General features: G+C 39.6%; 1 protein-coding gene across 1 annotated transcript in view; it reads right to left on the bottom strand.

Annotated features, from left to right (window-relative positions):
- Nucleotides 1–22230, bottom strand: part of eipr1 (EARP complex and GARP complex interacting protein 1) — a 76428-nt gene that overhangs the window by 28260 nt on the left and 25938 nt on the right. The window contains exons 6-7 of the mRNA XM_043687434.1: nucleotides 21206–21342; nucleotides 701–868 (exon numbers count right to left, since the gene is read on the bottom strand). Coding sequence (XP_043543369.1) covers nucleotides 701–868; nucleotides 21206–21342 — 305 coding nt within the window. The remainder of the gene's footprint in view (nucleotides 1–700; nucleotides 869–21205; nucleotides 21343–22230) is intronic.

Here is a 22230-nt window from a genome sequence, read left to right as displayed (position 1 = left end):
TTTAGTACCTCCCCCATTTTCTGCAGCTCCACACAAAGGCCGCCTTGCTGATCTTTGAGGGGCCCTATTCTCTCCCTAGTTACCCTTTTGTCCTTAATGTATTTGTAAAAACTCTTTGGATTCTTCTTAATTCTATTTGCCAAAGCTATATCATGTCTCCTTTTTGCCCTCCTGATTTCCCTTTTAAGTATACTCCTACTTCCTTGATAGTCTTTTAAGAATTCACTCGATTTATCCTGTCTATACCTTACATATGCATCCTTCTTTTTCTTAACCAAACCCTCAATTTCTTTCATCATCCAGCATTCCCTACACCTAGCCTTTCCTTTCACCCTAACAGGACCCAGCTTGTTCAGCCTCTCCCCATAGCTCAAATCCTCCAAACCTGGCAACATCCTTGTAAATCTTTTCTGAACCCTTTCAAGTTTCACAACATCTTTCAGATAGGAAGGAGACCAGAATTGCACGCAATATTCCAACAGTGGCCTAACCAATGTCCTGTACAGCCGTAACATGACGTCTCAACTCCTGTACTCAATACTCTGACCAATAAAAGAAAGCATACCAAACGCCTTCTTCACTATCCCATCTACCTGCGACTTCACTTTCAAGGAGCTATGAACCTGCATTCCAAGGTCGCTTTGTTCAGCAACAAAGAAAATAGTGAATTGCCATCTTGATCAAGTGAAGACACACTTACCAGTGGGAATGTTCTTCCAAAGTCTTGACGGGTTCATGAACATTTCTGGTGTCCCAGAACTTGACTTTACAGTCATCCCCACAGCTTGCTAAGTAGTATTGCTTGTTGGGATTGAAGTCAAGATCTCGTACCAGTTGGCCATGGGCATTTTCAATGCAATAAACTTGACTAGATGAGAAGAAAATATGTAAAATGGTTCATTTCTGATACAGCAATATGTCATGCTTGATGAAAATGAAAGATGCTATTTATTAAATTAACTTCTGTACAGTATCCCTCTAAACAGTAAGGAGCTAATTATAAAAATATAAGGATATCTCATGATAACTTATAAAACAAATCTACTGCACAATTCTCTTAAACAAGCATCTGCATCTGTAAATGGATAAATACAAAAATCATAGAAACAATTTTCAAATATGGATAAGACAAGATACTACATGACTGGGAATTTTCCAATCTTTTATCACAATTATATTTATGAAAAACCTAGATAAAGAATTGGTTTGTAATCACATGCACTTCAGTGCAGTAGGGATCTACTCAAGACATTCTCAGTGTTTGCTAGTTTTCCAGATGTTGAGGAGGACTTTTCTCACCAATGCAAATATTTTCCATCAGCTTATTGTCCTGAAGAAAGTGTGTCATACCAGGATACGGTTCCAATATACCCATTTTCTTCCTAGCATCTGAAGTTCTGATTTGGGAGTGTTGACGGTCCATTTGATTATACTGACAGTGTTGCTGTCAAACGTCAACAATCCACTTATATACAGATTGTAGCAGGAGGTCCTGCAACGAGAACTCTGATTCTTCCTAACTAATTGCCGTGTTCTGCATTGGCTAAGATGCTTTAAAAATTGTTTGAAAATGAATTATACATTAGTCTTTATAAATGAAATTAGAAAGTGGATAAGGAGAAACTGTTCCCCCTCGAGATCAAGAGGGCGCACATTTTAAGTAACTAACAAATGATGCAAAAAGAAACGGAGGAAAAATGTTTTTATGCAGCTAGTGGTTAAGGTCTGGAAGTGTGGTGAAGGTAGGTTCAATTGAGGCATTCGAAAGGGAATTAGACTGTTATCTGAAAAGGAAGCATGGTTAGTGGAAGAAAGCAAGACAGTGACACAGGTGATGTGCCCTTTTGGACAGTTGATGCATTTTTGCTGGTCTGATTGGCCTTCTCCTGCACTCCGTCAATTCTGTAAATCTGTGAAATGAAAATCAATTTTGTCACAATACTGATAAAATATGGGTTATTGATTTTAAAATTCCATCCACTGAATTTAACACCTGTGACTCTGATGGGCTAAAAAGCTTTCAAAAGGGGACAAACACTGACTTTGGGCATAGTAATCACTTGACCACACAAGTTAGCCAAACTTCACAAAACCAATGTGGAATAAACGAATCCAATCTGAACTGAAATTAACTTTTTATTAAAAGGCATGGAAACCAATCAACTCAGTCAGGTTTTAAATGGCCCTCATCTTCTATTCTGATTTACAACATTATGAGAATTTTCACATATTGCAGATGGAACCTTGCCTACTATTAGTAAGCCTAAAATGAAACTTCCACAGAAAGAATGCAGAAAATGAGCTTATATTTCAAGGATCTGTATGTGGGCAAAAAGAGAAGATAGATTTTTGAGTACACAATTCAAACTAGCTGGGGAAAAAAAAACTCTTCATACCTCTGAAGAAAACAAATTACCCTGTGACAATATTGATTGGAGGAAAGCATACAGACTCTGAGAGTGTAAAAGGAATTATGCAATATTCACTTGCCACTGATAATACCAACTGAACAACCACAGTCTCAGGTTAAAAACTTATACTTCAGGGACACCCCAAGAGTTTTACATTGTATATTTCTTTCAGCTTCCTAATATACTGGACACGATCCCTTTTTAACTTTGTACTTAGGTGTGTATTCTGAAGTTACATTTCATTTGTTTATTTGCCCAGGGTTAGTAAATCCTTTCTGCTCTGGCAGAAATTAATTAATAATATTTGAATTAGAGAGGATTATTGCCTCATGCTTAAAAAATCATCTATCTTTGTGGCAGCTAATGGAGGAGGTTGAACAGACTGGAGCCAATTCACACATCCTCAGTTTGAGACACAGTTTGAGGTTCTGGAGATGAGTAATCCAGAAATCCATGGAGTTATGAGTTTGAAACTCACTATGGCAGATGATGAAATGTGAATTCAATTATAAATGTGGAATTAAAAACTGGTCGACTGGCAACCATAAAACCAATTGTTGATTGTTGTAAAAACCTACCTAGTTCACTGAAGTCCTTTAGAGAAGGAGGTCTGCCATCTCACCTGGTCTGGCCTCACTCTGATTTCAAATCCACAGCAATGTGGTTGATTCTTAAATGTCCTAAGACAAGCTATTTGGTTGTAACTCATGGTTATAAAGTGTAATTAAAGGAATTAAATGACAGGAACCACCCAACTTCAACCAAGGCACCAGAAATGAAAATGATTTGTGCCCTGTCAGCCCTCCAAAGATTATAGCAATCTGCACATATTATGCCAAACTTGGAAGAGCTATCCCACAAAATAGTGAAGCATCAACTGAATATATAGTCATTCACATGGAATCATACTTTACTGATAATGTCTTGGGCACCACCACCACCATCATTCTGAGTATGTCTTATCCTACCAACAAAACAGACCCAATGGACATTATAGAGATAAAATGACAAACAGTTGGGAAGGAGCTCACCTGGAAATCTTTAACACCAACTCTGGCCCCATGTTGTCTCATGGCATCAGGTCAAACACGGACAAGGAAACTCCCTGCTGATTAGTGCCTGTCACACCCTCCCTCTACTGATATAACAGTTCTCTGGCGGGTGCACAGAGTGGTAAAGACATAGAATGCGTTCTGAGTGGGGGACTTCAATGTTTATCACTAAGCATGATTTAGTAGCACCATCACTAACAGAACTGGCCAGGTTCTAAAAGGCATAGTTGCTATAGTGAATGCAGCAGATGATGCAGGAACAAACTAACTGTAGCAAGTACATCTGTCTATGATGGTATCAGTGGGAATGACATCTGCATAGTCCTTGTTGTGGCTAAGTTGACCTCGGCTTGTCCTTGTTGTGGCTAAGTCCTGCCTTCAAGATGATCGGAGAATTTACAAGATGATCAGAGGATTAGATAGGGTGGACTGTAAGGGCCCTTTTCCTCGGATGGTGATGGCTAGCATGAAGGGACATAGCTTTAAATTGAGGGGTGAAAGATATAGGGCAGATGTCAGAGGTAGGTTCTTTAAGAGAGTAGTAGTAAGGACGTGGAATGCCCTGCTTGCAACAGCAGTAGACTCGCCAACTTTAAGGCATTTAAATGTTCATTGGATAAACATATGGATAATGGAATGATAATTAGTTTGGCTTCAGATTGGCACAATATTGAGGGCCGAAGAGCCTGTACTGCACTGTAAAGTTCTATGTTTTATGTTCTATGTTCACTTTGAGGATTGTGTGGAACTATAGTCATATTAAATGCGGTAAGTGGCAAGTAACATCTACACCACACAAGTGCTGAGCAATGACCATTTTGGAAACAAATAACCATCAATCATCATTCCTTCACATTCAACAACCTTACTAGTGTTGAATTTCCCACGAACAATATTCTGGTCCAGGAACAGAACTGGACCAGATGAATAAATGTTTCCAGAGCAAATCAAAATTGGGATTCTGTGGCAAGTAACTCACGTCCTGACTCCTCAAAATCTGCATGTATAAAGCACAAGTCATGAATGTGATGGAGTACTCCCCACTTGCACATATAAGTGCAGTTCCAGCAACACTCAAGAATCTCAACACCGTTGAATGGTACCCCATCTAATATCTTCAAAATGCAATCCCTGCACAAGAAACAGACAGTGGCAGAAATGTGTACCATCTGCAAGAGGCACTGCAACAACTCACCAAAGCTCCTTAGAACGTATCTTGCAAACCCTGAACCTCTACAACATAGAAGGACAAGGGCAGCAGATGGATGGGAACACCACCACAGGTTCCTGTCCAAGACACACACCACCCTGACTTGAAATTATTGCTTCACAGTTGCCATGTCAAAATCCTGAAACAACATCCCTATCACCACTGTGCGTATACCAACAGGACAGAATTCATGAAAGCAGCTCACCACAATCTTCTCAAAGCAAAAGTGAGGACCTCAGATGCTAGAAACCAGAGTTTAGATCAGAGTGGTGCTGGAAAAGCACAGCAGGTCAGGTAGCATCTGAGGAGCAGGAAAATTGACGTTTCGGGCAAAGGTTGGGTTCCTGATGAAGGGCTTTTGCCCGAAATATCAATTTTCCTGCTCCTCAGATGCTGCCTAACCTGCTGTGCTTTTCCAGCACCACACTGATCTAAACAATCTTCTCAAGGCTAACTAAGGATGCTGGCTCAACTTTCAAAGCCCATATTCCCTGAATGAATTTTAAAAATTCATAACATTGAACATCTATGGAATCATTTCAAGTTTGCAACAGTTTAAAGTGCTGTAATAATTAGATTATTTTGAGAGGACTGTGTCAGGTTATAAACAATGGGAGAAAATAAAAACCTCTTAGCTTTGCTTCATCTTTAACTTATGTACATTATATGAACTGTTCTTCAATTATCAGCTTTGTACATCGTCAAATTTTAAAGTTAAATGCATCCATGACAGGATACCATTTGTGTCTTTAATTATAATTAATGCCAAATTGGAATGATACAATAACATGAGTTTGGTCATTATTCTGACAATTGGAATTAACACTTTCATTGTTTCTGCTGGGGAATATTGGTCCATTTTCTAACATTGAAAATGCCACAAAAATCTACATTTGTGTGTGAGGAGAGCCCTGGATGTTTGATAATGCTCTCTGCACCTTGGAATGTTCCCTTTTGATACAGAACCAGTTTGTAGCATTATGTTGTTACGGAGATAGTCTTTTTTTTTAATTGGAGTTACTTATTTGGCAGCTTATACTGACATTAATTTGCGAAGCCGCTGTGGTATACTCCAAAATCAATATTATGGCACAGCACAGTTTTATGATTTAGCTAACAATATTTTCATAGCAAAGGAAATAAATTCAATGAATAATCTCTAATCTGCAAAGATTTAAATAATGTCCTATGATATCAAAGTGAAGAGCCAGGTGGAAGACTGAAATCTGATAACTGACCACAAACAAGTTGCAACTGTCTTTATATAAACCTCTAGAGTAATCAAGTAAAATGGACAGATGTCTGGGGAAAAGTTCTGATCTTTTATTTAATTCAAATATGTGGTGAGTTGTTCGGAAATACTATTTTAAAAATCAGCAAGATTCTGAATCTGTAGTCCTTGATCACAAATAGTAATATGCAGAATTATAGATGCAGAGAAAATTAGTAAACAGTATTCATTAATTCATGTAGTAGAGACTTCTGCATTTTGGTATGTGTAGTGATTTAGATCCCATCCTCAGCATTAGGTGGTTGCAAACTTTTCCATAGCATTTGTGGGAGAGGAGCAAAGCTTTCCTGCCCAACATTCATTGCTCAACGAATACCACCAAAACACCCTGTAATTACTTACACTGTCTTACATACCCTCAGGATGTAGCTGACAAGGCTGTGTTTAATGTTAACTATAGTTACTGAGGTATTGGTAGTCAGCCTCAGAATTGAACGTCTGCAAATATACTGTTGATGGAGCTTCCATAATAGTGTTCTCGAGAATTCCTGATTATTAGTTCAGCGTTGCTGAAGGGACAGTCATGTATGTTCAAGCTAAGATGGTATCTGACTTGGAAAGAAATTTAGATGCTATGGTGTTCTTACAACATTCCTGTTGTTTCTTCCCTTAAATGTACAGGTTTTCATGATCTATTTGATCACTTTGATAATTGAGAGTAGACTGAAGAACAATATTTTGCTAGATTTGATTTCTCCTGCATTTTGTAGACAGGACATTCCAAACCTATTTTTAAAATTTACTTCAGGAGGGTAATCTGATTACTTTTACTAATTTGGTTACTCTGGCCAGACATTTCAATAACCTATTTAATCAGGTATGCACCAAACCTTCACTAGAAAAAGCTCCGTAGACAGTTAGGTAAGAACTATGCTGCTGAAATGCAGACAATAAACATTAACCAACAGGGAAACAGTAAAAATTGCGTGGAGAAAACATTTTTTGCTACCTTGGATAGCAGCAGGTTTTCTGCCACTGAACGGAAAATCTACATGATCATAATGAGCTTGAATCAGAATATTGTATTACTATGCATTCAAATTCTAATTTGCAGGATTAGGAAAGCATGCTGAAACTTACAGGGCTGGCAGGTGCAGGTTTGACTTATTTATCCAACACTGCAATGATAGTAAAATCATCAAGATATCTTCCTTTCACAAGAAATGTAACTGAAATATGGTAGCCTTGACCTAATTGAACTGTGAATAAAACATGCTTGTTTAAGAAACCTGCATGGAACAGTCTCCGAAAGCACATCCTATGAGGCCAAATGGAGAGATACCCTTGTATAAGTCACTGTTGAAAACTTTTATTTCTGGATTGGACAATGATTAGAAAAATGAGTTAGTGATTTGTATTTGTATCAATGTGTACAGCAGAACTTGAATTGGAAAAGTATTACAAAACTCTTGCAAGATTATTCTGCAGATTAGGCTAATTTGAGAATGTCTTATTGATAGCATGTACATAGCATCAGAGATTGAGAAAAAAAAAAGCTTTCATGGTGAACTTTAAAGTTTAAATGATGCAGTTTGTACCTTAAAGTAAACACCATAATCTGTTCAGCAATGATGTTACAATGCTTTTCATTTTCTGAAATTACAGCTGGAGAATGAACCAATGGCCCTAAATAATTCATAAAGTTTAAAATATAGTTTAAAAGTTTAAAACTCCAAAATGAAAAAGATTAATGCTTCCCTTCTAAACAATGGCATTATTTATTTTATTTGACTATAGAATACATTTAAGAATTTCAAAATATGTGGGATTAAAAATAGCAACGGAAATGTCTCCTTGAGGTGCTACATAGCACAGTGCATGATAATGTGAACAGCACACTTACAGTGTATATTTTATGACAATATCTTGATCCCTGTAGTAATATGCTTAACCAAAGCGACTATTCTACGTTAAAACACTTCTCATGAGGCTACACAGATACAACCTTTTACATAGAACATAGAAAAATACAGTGCAGTACAGGCCCTTTGGCCCTCGATGTTGCGCCGATCCAAGCCCACCAAACCTACACTAGCCCACTATCCTCCATATGCCTATCCAATGCCCGTTTAAATGCCCATAAAGAGGGAGAGTCCACCACTGCTACTGGCAGGGCATTCCATGAACTCACAACTCGCTGAGTAAAGAATCTACCCCTAACATCTGTCCTATACCTACCACCCCTTAATTTAAAGCTATGCCCCCTCGTAATAGCTGACTCCATACGTGGAAAAAGGTTCTCATGGTCAACCCTATCTAAACCCCTAATCATCTTGTACACCTCTATTAAGTCACCCCAAACCTTCTTTTCTCCAATGAAAACAGCCCCAAGTGCCTCAGCCTTTCCTCATACGATCTTCCTACCATACCAGGCAACATCCTGGTAAACCTCCTCTGCACCCGTTCCAGTGCCTCCACATCCTTCCTATAGTATGGCGACCAAAACTGCACACAATTACTTTTGATTTACTTTCATATTAGTCACTGACAGGAATCTTTTACTGCTGGGTTGAAGTCTTGTAATCATATCAATTTGTACAGCAGAAATTCAGATGCAAGAAAATTACAAATAATTCCTGAAGGTTTAAAATGTAAATTAAACTGATTTGATGATGGTTTATTGACTCCCAAAGTTCGTTCAGTGGCCAAAGTCATAGGCTGTATCAAAAGAGATTTTGATTCTAAAAAGAGATTAACTGCACAAAATAAATTGAGCTCTGTTCCTCAAAGAGAAAGGTAAAGAATTCCAACTTCTTCAATAGTTTGGCATTTACCTACATTCGAGCAATTCACGTGAGAAATGTTAAAAGCTGTTTTTATAAATTTTGCATTGTTATTGGAACTTTTAAAAAAAATCTAAAACAGCAATACATTAATCGGGCAGACGAAAAAGAGCAGCGGACAAAGTTTCGGGACAGTGACCATGCGGAGAGGTTGGAAAAGGACTCTGGAGACCAACAATAATATATCAAAATAATTAAGCAGTGAACTTTCACAGCTGACTGATTGTGAAATTACAAACATCTCTGGAGATAGGTCAAAGAGAAACAAGCAGTATAGTTCAATTTCAAAGTTGACCTTGGGAGACCTCATTATTGGAACTAAACACAGCAGTTGGGAATGATTAGTGATTTCAGAACCTGATCAGCTTAGTGTTTGATTTTACGAATTATAAATAGGGTCACGGAGTCAAAGTGAGGTACAGTACAGAAACAGACCCTTTGGTCCAACTTGTCCATGCTGACATGATATCCTAAATTAATCTAGTCGTATTTGCCAGCATTTGGCCCATACCCTTCTAAAACCTTCCTATTCATATACCCATCCAGATGCCTTTTAAATGTTATAATTGTACCAGGCTCCACCACTTCCTTTGGCAGCTTATTCCTCATGCGCACCATCCCCTGCGTGAAAACGTTGCCCCTTAAGTCCCTTTTAAACCTTTCCCCCTCACCTTAAACCTGTGCCCTCCAGGTTTCGACTCCCCCATTCTAGGAAAAGACCTTGGCTACTTACCCTTTCCATGTTCCTCATGATTTTATAAACCGCTACAATGTCACCCCTCAGCCTCTGCGCTCCAAAGAAAATAGTCCCAGTCTATTCAGCCTCTCCCTATAACTCAAACCTTCCAAACCTGGCAGCATCCTCGTAAATCTTTTCTGAACCCTTTCAAGTTTCACAACATCCTTCCAATAGGAGGGAGACAAGAATTGCATGCAGTATTCCAATAGTGGCCTAATCAATGTCCTGTAGAGCTGCAATGTGACTCCCAACTCCTATACACAATGCACTGACTAATAAAGGCAAGCATACCAAATGCCTTCTTCACTATCCCAACTACATGCGACTTCATATTCAAGGAACCATGAACCTGCACTCCAGAATCTTTTTGTTCAGCAACACTCCCCAGGTTCTTACCATTAAGTGTATAAGTCCTGCACTGATTTGCCTTTCCAAAATGCAGTACCTCACACTTGTCTAAATTAAACTCTATCTACCACTCCTTAGCCCAGTGGCTCATCTGATCAAGATCTCGTTGTACTCTGAGGTAACCTTCCTTGCTATCCACTCCATCTCTAATTCTGAGGTCATCTGCAAAATTACGAACTATACCTCCTATGTTCACATCCAAATCATTTATGTAAATTACGAAAAGCGGTGGACCCAGCACCGATCCTTGTGGCACACCACTGGTCACAGGCCTCCAGTCCGAAAAGCAACCCTCCACCACCACCCTCTGACTTCTATCTTTGAGCCAGTTCTGTATTCAAATGGCTAGTTCTCCCTCTATTCCGTGTGATCTAACCTTGCTAACCAGTCTACCTTGTGGAACGCCTTACTGAAGTCCATAAAGATCATGTGCATTGCTCTGCCATCATCAATCCTCTTTGATACTTACAAAGAACAAAGAAACTTTATAGCCTCGGAACAGATGCTTCGGCCCCCCAAGCCTATGCAAATCCATATCCACTGTCTAAACCTGTTGCCCAATTCCTAAGGACTTGTATCCCTCTGCTCCCCACCTACTCATGCATCTGTCCAATCGCACCTTAAATGAAACTACCATGCCTGCCTCTTCTTCAAGAAACTCAATCAAGTTTGTGAGACACAATTTCCCATGCACAAAACCATGCCAACAATTCCTTGCCTTTCCAAATATATGTAAATACTGTCCCTCAGACTCCATCCAACAACTTGCCCACCACCAATGTCAGGCTCTGTGTTACCAAACTCCAGTCTTCCAGCACCTCACCTTTGGCCATTGATGACACATCTATCTCAGCAAAGGGCCCAGCAATCTCTTTCCTAGCTTCCCACAGTGTTCTCGGGTATATCTGATCAGGTCCCGGGATCTTTATATGTTTTAAGATGTGAGAAAAGGGATTAGTTTGTGGCAGGCACATTAGAAACGAAATGCAAGTTAAACATTAAGGCATGCAAGAACAATGCAGAGAACAAGGTAAGACTCAGAAATTAAACTGCATTCATTTCAATGCAAGAGGCCTGACAGATAAGGCAGATGAATTCAGGGCATGGTTGGAACATGGGACTGGGATATCATAGCTGTTACAGAAACATGGCTCAGGGAAGGGCAGGACTGGCAGCTTAATGTTCCAGGGCATAGACGCTATAGGAAGGATAGAGGAGGAGGCAAGAAAGGAAGGGGAGTGGAGCTTTAGTTAAGGATAAGATTACAGCTGTACCTAGGGAGGGTGTTCATGGGAAAACTGCATTTCCAGTGAGGTTACATGGGTGGAACTGAGAAATAGGAATGATTACTTCATTGGGATTGTACTATAGGTCCCTCAATTGTCAATGGGAAATTGAGAGGCAACTATGTAAGGAGATCTCAGATATCTGTAAGAATAATAGTGTTGTAATGGTAGGAGATTTTAACATTCTGCCCATAGATTGGGACTGCCATAGTGTAAAAGGCTTGGAAGGAGAGGAATTTACTAAATGTGCACAAGAAAATTTTCTTATTCAAAATGTGGATATATCTACTAGAAAGGGAGCAAAACTTGACCATCTCTTGGGAAATAAGGGGGGGCAAGTAAGTAAGGTGTCAGTGGGGAAGCATTTTTGGGGCCAGTGATCATAATTCAAGTAGTTTTAAATGAGTTATGGAAAAGGATAGACCTGATCTAAAAGTAAAGCTCTAAACTGGAGCTTTTGATGAAATCAGGCAAAAACTTTCAAAAGTTGATTTTGAGGCTATTTGGAGGCAAAGGGATGGTTGGAAAGTGGGAGGCATTTAAAATGAGATAACGAGTTCAGAGTTAATATATTCCTGTTAGTGTGAAGGGCAAGTCTGGTAGGTGTAGAGAATGCTGGATAACTATCGAAATCGAGGATCTGGTCAAGAAAAAGGAAACATATGTCAAGTGTTGACAGCAAGGGATCAAGTGAATAAGGGAAGTAGGAGAAATCAGGAGTGCAAAAAGCAGACATGAGAAATCTTTGACAAGTAGGGTTAAGGAAAATCCAAAGAGATTCTACAAATACCCTATAGGATAAAGAGAAAATAGAGCCCCATAAAGATCAACAAGGTCATCTATGTGTGGAACCACAGGAGATGGGCGAGGTACTAAATGAGTACTTCGGATCAGTATTTACTGTGGAGAAGGATATGGAAGCTATAGAACATGAAGAAATAAACAATGATATTTGAAAAGGGTCCACAGCACAGCAGAGTGGGTACTGGACATCTTAAAATGATTAAAGGTGGATAAATCCCCAGAACTTGATCAAGTATATCTCAGAACACTGTGGGAAGCTAGGGTAGAGTATGAAGGGCCCCTAGCTGAAATATTTGTATCATCAATAGCCACAGTGAGGTGCCGGAAGACTGGAAGTTGGCTAATTATTTAACAAAGGTAGTAACGAAAAGCCAGGGAATTATAGACCAGTGAGGCTGACGTCAGTGGTGAGTAAGTTGTTGGAGGGGATTCTGAGGGACAGGACTTGCATGTTTTTGGAAAGGCAAAGAGTAATTAGGGAGAGTCAACATGGCTTTGTGAAATCATGTCTCACTAACCTAATTGAGTTTTTTTGAAGAAGTGACAATGACGATTGATGAAGGCAGAGTTATAGTTGTTGTCTATATGGACGTTTGACAAGGTTCCTCGTGGTAGACTTGTTGACAAGGTTAGATCATATAAAACCCTGGGCAGCCAGTCATTAGGATATAAAATTGGCTTGAAGCTAGGAGACAGAGGGAGGCGGTGGAGGGTTTTTTTTTGGATTCACGGACTGTGACCAGTGGTGTGCTGCAAAGATTGGTGCTGGGTCCACTGCTTTTCCTCATTTCTATAAATGATTTGGATGTGAATATAGGAGGTACAGTTAGTAAGCTTGCAGGTGGCACCAAAATTGGTGGTGCAGTGGACAGTGAAGAAGATTATCTCAGAGAGAAACAATACCTTGATCCGATGTGTCAATGGGCCAAGGAGTGGCAGATAGAGTTTAATTTAGACTATTGTGAGGTGTTGCATTTTGTACGGCAAATCAGGGCAGGACTTATACAGTTAATGATAAGGCCTTGCGGAGTGTTGCTGAAACAAGGGGGATACAGGTGCATAGTTCCTTGAAAGTGAAGTTGCAGTAGACAGGGTGATGAAGAAAGTAATTGGCATGCTTGCCTTCATTAGTCAGTGCATTCAGGATAGGAGTTGAGAGGTCATTTTGCAGTTGTACAGGATATTAGTTAGACCACTTTTAGAATACTGCATTCAATTCTGGACTCCATGCTAGAGGAAAGATGTTATGAAACTTGAAAAGGTTCAGAAAGGATTTACAAAGATGTTGCTGGGATTGGAGGGTTTGAGCTATTGGGAGAGGGTGAATGAACAGGGCCTATTTTCCCAGAGTGTTGGAAGCTGAGGGGTGACCTTATAGAGGCTTAAAAAATCATGAGAGACAAGGATAAAGTGAATAGCCAAAGTATTTTTCCCAGGGTAGGTGAGTCTAAAACTATAGGGCATAAGTTTAAGGTGAGAGGGCAAAGATTTAAAAGGGGCCTAAGGGATAACTTTTTCATACAGAGGGCTGTGAACGTATGGAACGAGCTGCCAGAGCAAGTGGTGGAGGCAGGTACAATTCCAACATTTAAAAGGCATTTTGAGACCAGATCAGTTCAGGATATCTGGTCGGCATGGACGAGTTGGACCGAACGGTCTGTTTCCATGCTATATGATTCTTAGAATGCTAAATTTAATTAATTTAATTTTCCTAAAATTAGAATTCAGAAATGATAAGATTATAAAATTTTTGCCACTATGGAAAGCTATTTGGTTCCTGATGCTTGTACTGGTGATCATTCTTCAACTGTAACTATTTAAGCTTATTTCTCTGTTCTTTCAAGTAATCAGTTTTACTTCACTTTCAAGTCTTTATCTAATTATTTTTAACTTAGATATTTATGGATAATCATTCTACGTACAAACAAACTAGTTTCTGGAAACTATATACAGCATTCCAATGATTATTTTTGCATCAATTCAGGATTCATGTGCCCATGTGACTTCATCAACCGGCAGATATGTTCTTCAGCTCTTTTCAGAAGCGTTCATGGTTTTGAAAACCGCGATTGAATTCTTTTTAACTTACTACAACGAATAAGCTCCATTTTAAAAAAAACATAACTTATTCCTAACAGAATTCTATTCAGTTTTTGTTGCAAACTTTTCGTTCTCTTAATATCCTTATAATGGAATGTATAGAAATGCATACAATTGTTTATCTGATGGAACCGATGTGGTTCAAATGGAACATCACTTTCCTGTTTTTGTATTCAGGTCTCAATATGTTGTTTTATACCACAAGCAAAAAAAAGGATTCTGGATAATCCAAGATGGAGGATGAGAAAAATATCTGGCTGTAATAGGCTGCTCCTTTTTTGAGGTATTTTCGGTATTGGAGGTGATTTCCGCGAATTCCAGGAGCAGCAATTGCTGTTTTATATGCTGTTGCATTATTTTGGAACTTTGGGAAAAAAAAAGTCAAAACAATGGCACTTTTAAAAGGGAGAGTAAGAGACTATGGCAGCACATGGTCAGGTCAGTGCAGGAGAGAGAGAGAAAAAAGAAACTCACACTGCTAACTGACACAGCAGTGAACCTGCGCAATTACTGCCTTTGTTGTTGAATGTATTGCTGGACATTGGAGTCCGTCCAGGAAAATTAACAAACAGTGAAATTCACAACTCATCTTGGGAGAACCTGTTTAGGAGAGGTCACAGCACAGAAACAGATAAGTGAAAACTTTTAAGTGTGGCCTTGCTGTAAGTCTGCAGTAGTGAGTAGAGTCTGTTCTTTCTTGATTATATGTTTTATCGAGATATGTCTCTTGATTAAACTTAAAAACATAAGCCATAATTATTAACTTAGCCTGGAGCAGTGTTTTGTAAAGGAATAAGACGGTGTTATTTTCTGGGTCTGCAGATTAGAAGAAGCAAAACTGGCCCTTAGTAGAATAATATGCTTTTTTTGTCAAATGTGGGAGTTTAGGGAGAGTTTACATGTTACTGAGGATTATATCTGCAATAAATGCCATTGGTTGTGAATCCTATCAGATTGAATGCATCAGTTGGAGCGACAGTGAGAGGCAATGAGCAATTTACAAGAGCAAGGGGGTATGATGGATGGCAGTTGTAGGAAGGGAGAAAAGTCACAGATACAGTCACACAGATGGGTTAACTCCAGGAAAGGTAGTGCAGGAGTCTTCTGTGGCTATTTCCATTTCAAACAAGCATGCTGTTTTGGAAAATGTAGGGGGTGATGGATTCTCAGGAATGTAGCACAAACAGCCAAGTGTCTGGTATTGAGATTGAGTCTCATGCAATGAGGAATACATCAGATTCCAAGAGATCAATTGTGATAGGGGACTCTCTAGTCCGAGGCGAAGACAAAAGTTTCTGTGGCCAGCAGCAAAAAATGGGAATGGTGTGTTACCTCCCTGGTTCCAGGATCAAGGATGTCTCAGAGAGGGTACAGAATGTTCTCAAGAGGGAGAGGGCCCAGCAGGAGGTCATTGTACACACTGGAACCAAAGACACAGGAAGGTAAAAGGATGAGATTCTGAAAGGAGATTATAGAGTTACGCAGGAATTTAAAAAGGAGGTCCTCCAGAGTCGTAATATCTGAATTACTTCTGGTGTTACGAGTCAGTGAGGGTAGGAATAGAGGATACAGCAGATGAATGCATGGCTGAGGAGCTGGTGTATGGGAGAAGGATTCACATTTTTGGATCATTGGAATCTCTTCTGGGGTAGAAGTGACCTGCACAAGAAGAACGGATTGCACCTGAATTGGAAGGGGATGAATATGCTGGCAGGGAGATTTGCTCGAGCTGCTCGGGAGGATTTAAACTAATATGTCGGGGGTGGGGGGGGAATAGACACTGAGAGATAGTGAGGAAAAGAAATCAATCTGAGATTGGTGTTGAGAAAACAAAAGGGAGTCAAACAGTCAGGGAAGGCAGGGGCAAAAGCAGAGAACAAGGTAGGACTGATGAATTCAACTGCATTTATTTCAATGCAAGAGGCCTAACAAGGAAGGCAGATGAACTCAGGGCATGGTTTGGAACATGGGACTGGGATATCATAGCAATTACAGAAACATGGCTCAGGCATGGACAGGACTGGCAGCTTAATATTCCAGGATACAAATGCTATAGGAAGGATAGAAAGGGAGATAAGACAGGAAGGGGAGTGGTGTTTTTGATAGCAATAGCATTGCAGCTGTACTGAGAGAGTTAAAAATCACACAACACCAGGTTATAGTCCAACAGGTTTAATTGGAAGCACACTAGCTAGTAAATTAAACCTGTTGGACTATAACCTGGTGTTGTGTGATGTTTTACTTTGTACACCCGAGTCCAATACCGGCATCTCCAAATCATGATTACTGAGAGAGGATATTCCTGGAAGGCATCCAGGGAAGTTATTTGGGTAGAACTGAGAAATGAGAAAAGGATGATCACCTTATTGAGATTGTATTATAGTCCCCCTAATAGTCAGAGGGAAATTGAGAAACAAATTTGTAAGGAGATCTCAGCTATCTGTAAGAATAATAGGGTGGTTATGGTAGGGGATTTTAACTTTCCAAACTGGGACTGCCATAGTGTTAAGGGTTTAGATGGAGAGGAGTTTGTTTAGTGTGTACAAGAACATTTTCTGATTCAATATGTGGATATACCTACTAGAGAAGGTGTAAAACTTGACCTACTCTTGGGAAATAAGGGAGGGCAGGTGACTGAGGTGTCAGTGGGGGAGCACTTTGGGGCCAGCGACCATAATTCTATTAGTTTTAAAATAATAATGGAAAAGGATAGACCAGATCTAAAAGTTGATTCTAAATTGAAGAAAGACTAATTTTGATGGTATGAGGCAAGAACTTTCAAAAGCTGATTGGGGACAGATGTTCGCAGGTAAAGGGACGGCTGGAAAATTGGAAAATTCAGAAATGAGATAACGAGAGTCCAGAGACAGTATATTGCTATTCGGGTGAAAGGAAAGGCTAGGTGTAGGGAATGCTGGATGATGAAAGAAATTGAGGGTTTGGTTAAGAAAAAGAAGGAAGCATATGTCAGGTATAGACAGGATAGATCGAGTGAATCCTTAGAAGAGTATAAAGGCAGTAGGAGTATACTTAGGAGGGAAATCAGGAGGGCAAAAAGGAGACATGATATAGCTTTGGCAAATAGAGTTAAGGAGAATACAAAGGGTTTTTACAAATACATTAAGGACAAATGCATTAGGGAGAGAATAGGGCCCCTCAAAGATCAAGTAGGATCACCTAGGAACCCTCCAACCACACAGGATGAATGTAGATTTCTCTAGCTTCCTCATTTCCCCTCCCCCCACCTTATCTCAGTCCCAACCCCCGGATTCAGCACCGCCCTCTTGACCTGCAATCTTCTTCCTGACCTCTCCGCCCCACCCCCTCTCCGGCCTATCACTCTCACCCTCAGCTCCTTCCACCTATCGCAGTCCTAGCGACCCTCTCCTAAATTCCCTCCCCCCTACCTTTTATCTCAGCCCGCTTGGCACACCAGCCTCATTCCTGAAAAAGGGCTTATGCCTGAAATGTCGATTCTCCTGCTCCTTGGATGCTGCCTGGCCTGCTGTGTTTTTCCAGCACCACACTTTTCCACCCCTCAAAGATCAGCAAGGCAGCCTTGTGTGGAACCACAGGAGATGGGGGAGATACTAAACGAAAATTTTGATCAGTGTTTACTGTGGAAAAGGACATGGAAGATATAGAATGTGGGGAAATAGATGGTGACATCTTGCAAAATGTCCATATTACAGAGGAGAAAGTGCTGGATGTCTTGAAATGTATAAAGGTGGATAAATCCCCAGGACCTGATCAGGTGTACCCTAAAACTCTGTGGGAAGATAGGGAAGTGATTGCTGGGCCCCTTGCTGAGATACTTGTATCATCGATAGTCACAGGTGAGGTGCTCGAAGACAGGAGGTTGGCTAACATGGTGCCAGTATTTAAGAAAGGTGGTAAGGACAAGCCAGGGAACTATAGACTGGTGAGCCTAAAGTTGGTGGTGGGCAAGTTGTTGGAGTGAATCCTGAGGGACAGGATGTACATGTATTTGGCAAGGCAAAGACTGATTGTCAACATGGCTTTGTGTGTGGGAAATCATGTCTCACAAACTTGATTGAGTTTTTTGAAGAAGTAACAAAGAGGATTGATGAGGGCAGAGTGGTGGATGTGATCTATATGGACTTCAATAAGGCGTTTGACAAGGTTCCCCATGGGAGACTGGCTAGCAAAGTTAGATGTCATGGAATACAGCGAGAACTAGCCATTTGGATACAGAACTGGCTCAAAGGTAGAAGACAGAGGGTGGTGGTGAAGGGTTGTTTTTTAGACTGAAGACCAGTGATCAGTGGAGTGCCACAAGGATTGGTGTTGGGTCCACTACTTTTCATCATTCATATAAATGATTTGCATGTGAGCACAAGAGGTATAGTTAGTAAGTTTGCAGATGACACCAAAATTGGAGGTGTAGTGGACAGCAGGGAAGGCTACTTTGCATTACACCGGGATCTTGATCACATAGGCCAATTTGGCTAAGGAGTGGCAGAAAGAGTTTAATTTAGATAAACGTGAGGTGCTGCACTTTGGGAAAGCAAATCTTAGCAGGATTTATACAGTTAATGGTAAGATCCTAGAGAGTGTTGCTGAACAAAGAGACCTTTGAATGCAGGATCATAGCTCCTTGAAAGTGGATTCGCAGGCAGATAGGATAGTGAAGAAGGCGTTCGGTATGCTTTCCTTTACTGGTCAGAGTATTGAGTACACGAGTTGGGAGTCATGTTGCGGCTGTACAGGACATTGGTTAGGCCATTTTTAGAATACTGTATGCAATTCTGGTCTCCTTCCTATCGGAAAGATGTTGTAAACTTGAAAGGGTTCAGAAAAGATTTACAAGGATGTTGCCAGGGGTGGAGGATTTGAGCTATAGGGAGAGGTTGAATAGGCTGGGGATGTTTTCCCTGGAGCGTCGGAGGCTGATGGGTGACTTTATAGAGGTTTATAAAATCACAAGGGGCATGGATAGGATAAATGGACAGTCTTTTCCCTTGGGTGGGGGAGTCCAGAACTAGAGGGCATAGGTTTAGGGTGAGAGGGGAAAGATATAAAAGAGACCTCAGTGGCAACATTTTCACGCAGAGAGTGGTACATGTATGGAATGAGCTGCCAGAGGAAGTGGTGGAGGCTAGTACAATTGCAACATTTAAAAGGCATGTGGATGGTCATATGAATAGGAAAGGTTTGGAGAGATATGGGTCAGTTGCTGGCAAGTGGGATTATATTGGGTTGGGAATATCTGGTCAGCATGGATGAGTTGTACTGAAGGGTCTGTTTCCATGCTGTATATCTCTGTGATTCTTTAATCATCAGAAACAGGAGTAGGTTGCTCTGCCATTTAATAATATTGTGGCTGATCCAACACTCCTAATGAACACTTTCATGCCCTTCCCCATAACCCTTGATCCCCTACTGTTCAAGAATATATCTATTTCAGCCTTAAGTACACACAAGTACTCTTCACCCACAGCTGTCTGTGGCAAGCAGTTTTAAAGACTCACAATTCCCTGAGAAGAAATTCCTGCTCATTTCAGTCTTAAATTGGCACCACTTTATTCTGATACTATGTCCTTTGGTCCTAGACTCCTCCAGGAAGGCAACCATCCTCTCAATATGTACACTGTCAACTCCTTAAGAATCCTATATGTTTCAATGAGTTCACCTCTCATACTTCTAAACGCCACTGACTAGATTCCCAACCTGTTTAATCATTGCGCATAAGACAATCCTTCCATACCAAGGATCATCCTAGTGAACCCTCTCTGAAAGAAATATTTTCCTATATAAGGGGTCCAAATAAGTGATCCAAACTGCATACAGTATTTCAGAAGTGATCTCACCAGCACCTTGTACTGTTTCAGTAAGATTTCCCTGTTCTTTTTTTCCAACCTCCTTGAAATAAGGGCCAACATTCCATCAGCCTTTCTGATTACCTGCAACATTTGTGTGCTAGTTTTCTGTGTTTCATGCACAGGTACCCCCAAGTCTATTTGTGTTTCGACTTTCCGCAGTTTTTCTCCAACAGAAACAATTATATGATTCTTGCTACAAATGGTTTTCTTACTTTCAGGACTAAAACAATAGATTTAAATATTGTAGGAGTACCTAAAAAGAGATTTGCTGTACCCCGTAAAACAAATGCATTGTATATCCTGCAAAAGAATGAGGGCTTTTCTTTTTGTGATTATTTGTGAATGCACTTTTTAGGAGCATTTCAAATTACCTGTGAGCCATACAGTTTATACTGAAAATAACATGAATTGTGGGAAACTGCAAGATTGTGTATTTTCTAAAACAGTAGTATAAAATTTCATCATCAAAAATTAAATGTTTATTCAATCTCAAATTGCATTTTAGTATTCGAAGTAAGTTTCCTAAATAGGTAACAAGACCATGTTAAGCACGTTTTAATCACTTTTGCCACTGCTTTATCATATTTTGACGCCGTTTACATTTATCATAATTAAGAACCTCACACAAACAGCTTCTTTTAAAGTGTGGTGAGTGTAGACAATAATGATAGCCATTCCTGACAACAATCAGGGGATGAATCGACCATTATTTTGATACTTGTCACATTACAAAATCACAAAAGACTAAGAAAGATCAGCAGAATTTATTGTACTTCAGGATTGCAAATTGTAATATCAGGGCCAGAGGTGAAATGGTCTGGCACAGTTTGAAATCAAATCTCATTTGGAATTTGTATTACAAGCTTAGGTTGATAAAGTTCCAACATTGGTCATTTTCAGTGGGTATCAAATAAGGAATTTCTTTACTCCATGGCACTCTAGATTTCCTACCATATGCTCCCAAATTAGATTTTGCTCTTGATCCATTTATCTTGATGCTCCTTCCTTTTACTTGTCAATGTACCTGACAGTCTGATTTCTCTAACCATGCACAAGACATTTGCACATATAATGAAATTAGCCTTAAAAGCACCTTTATAGAAAGATTACTCATCTACGTTGATTTAAATTCTGATAATAACAATTACCAAAGAATTGCTCAACTATAAACACCAAATGAAATGTTGCTTTAGGTGCAAATTTGCAGACTGGATTTCAATAAGTTTCAAAAATCAAGCATTACAAGCAACTCTGGAATGGGAGCCATTTCCTGCTTACCAAGTAGTTCTAGTATCCCAACCTCGAATAGCTGTATCATTAGCTGTGGCAAGTTGTGTGCAGTTGTGATGAGGACTCCAGCATCCAGAAGTAAACTTTAACTGACCTTTTCCTTTTAAGGTTGTAGAACTTGAGAGCTAAAAGACAAATGCACAAACAAACAGAAATGGGAAGGTGATGAATGACAATTCAGAAACCAGGTAAATGAACTAACAATCTAGGAATCTATAAAGAACAGTGTTCTTGCAACCAGACCTTGATAAAGCAATAAGAATGACTATCGACAATCTTTAAAACTCAAAACTGGTAGTCCTTGATGTGTTCAGTCACAACAAATATCAGAAGTGTCAAGACATTTTCACATCAATAATTTTTACTGTTGCTGTCCCCACTACTACCACTATGAGCTCTTGATATTATGCAAATATAAATTTACCATGATGGAGAACAGATATAACAGCATTTAAATTTATTTCACAAATCCTACAATTGTTATTTTATGAAGTTCCTGAACACAAGTAAGTTATTCATGACCCTCTTGCCCATTCTTGAGTTATGATACTATGTCAGTTATAATTCATTAACATGATTTAAGACGTTAACTACAGTCTACAATGTCAATAACTAACGGCATTTGAGAAGTATAAACAAACTCAGGCTTTCCATACTGGCTTACTATAACTGTTACATTGTTGACAATTAAGAATTATTTGCTTATAAAATTGATTTTAAAATATGCAAGGGTTAAAGATTAACCATCCTTATCCACATACTCATGTAATTTTTGGTAGGTAAGACAAACAGTCCAAAAATAATTCAAGAAAAACAGAAGTAGGCCATTCATCCCACTGAACCTGCCTCACCATTCAAAATGATTGTGGCTGGGCAAACACTTTAACATATGTTACCACCACTCCTCCTAAACCTGTATGCCATTGAAAATCAGAAAACCTATCAATCTCCACCTTAAACCTACTCAAAAGTGAGCTTCCACAGCCCTTTGCAGTAGCAAATTCCAAAGGTTC

Source organism: Chiloscyllium plagiosum, chromosome 3, assembly GCF_004010195.1.
Source record: "Chiloscyllium plagiosum isolate BGI_BamShark_2017 chromosome 3, ASM401019v2, whole genome shotgun sequence".
Taxonomy (NCBI): domain Eukaryota; kingdom Metazoa; phylum Chordata; class Chondrichthyes; order Orectolobiformes; family Hemiscylliidae; genus Chiloscyllium; species Chiloscyllium plagiosum.
Note: the sequence above shows the minus strand (reverse complement) of the source record. Positions and strands in the feature narration are given on the sequence as shown.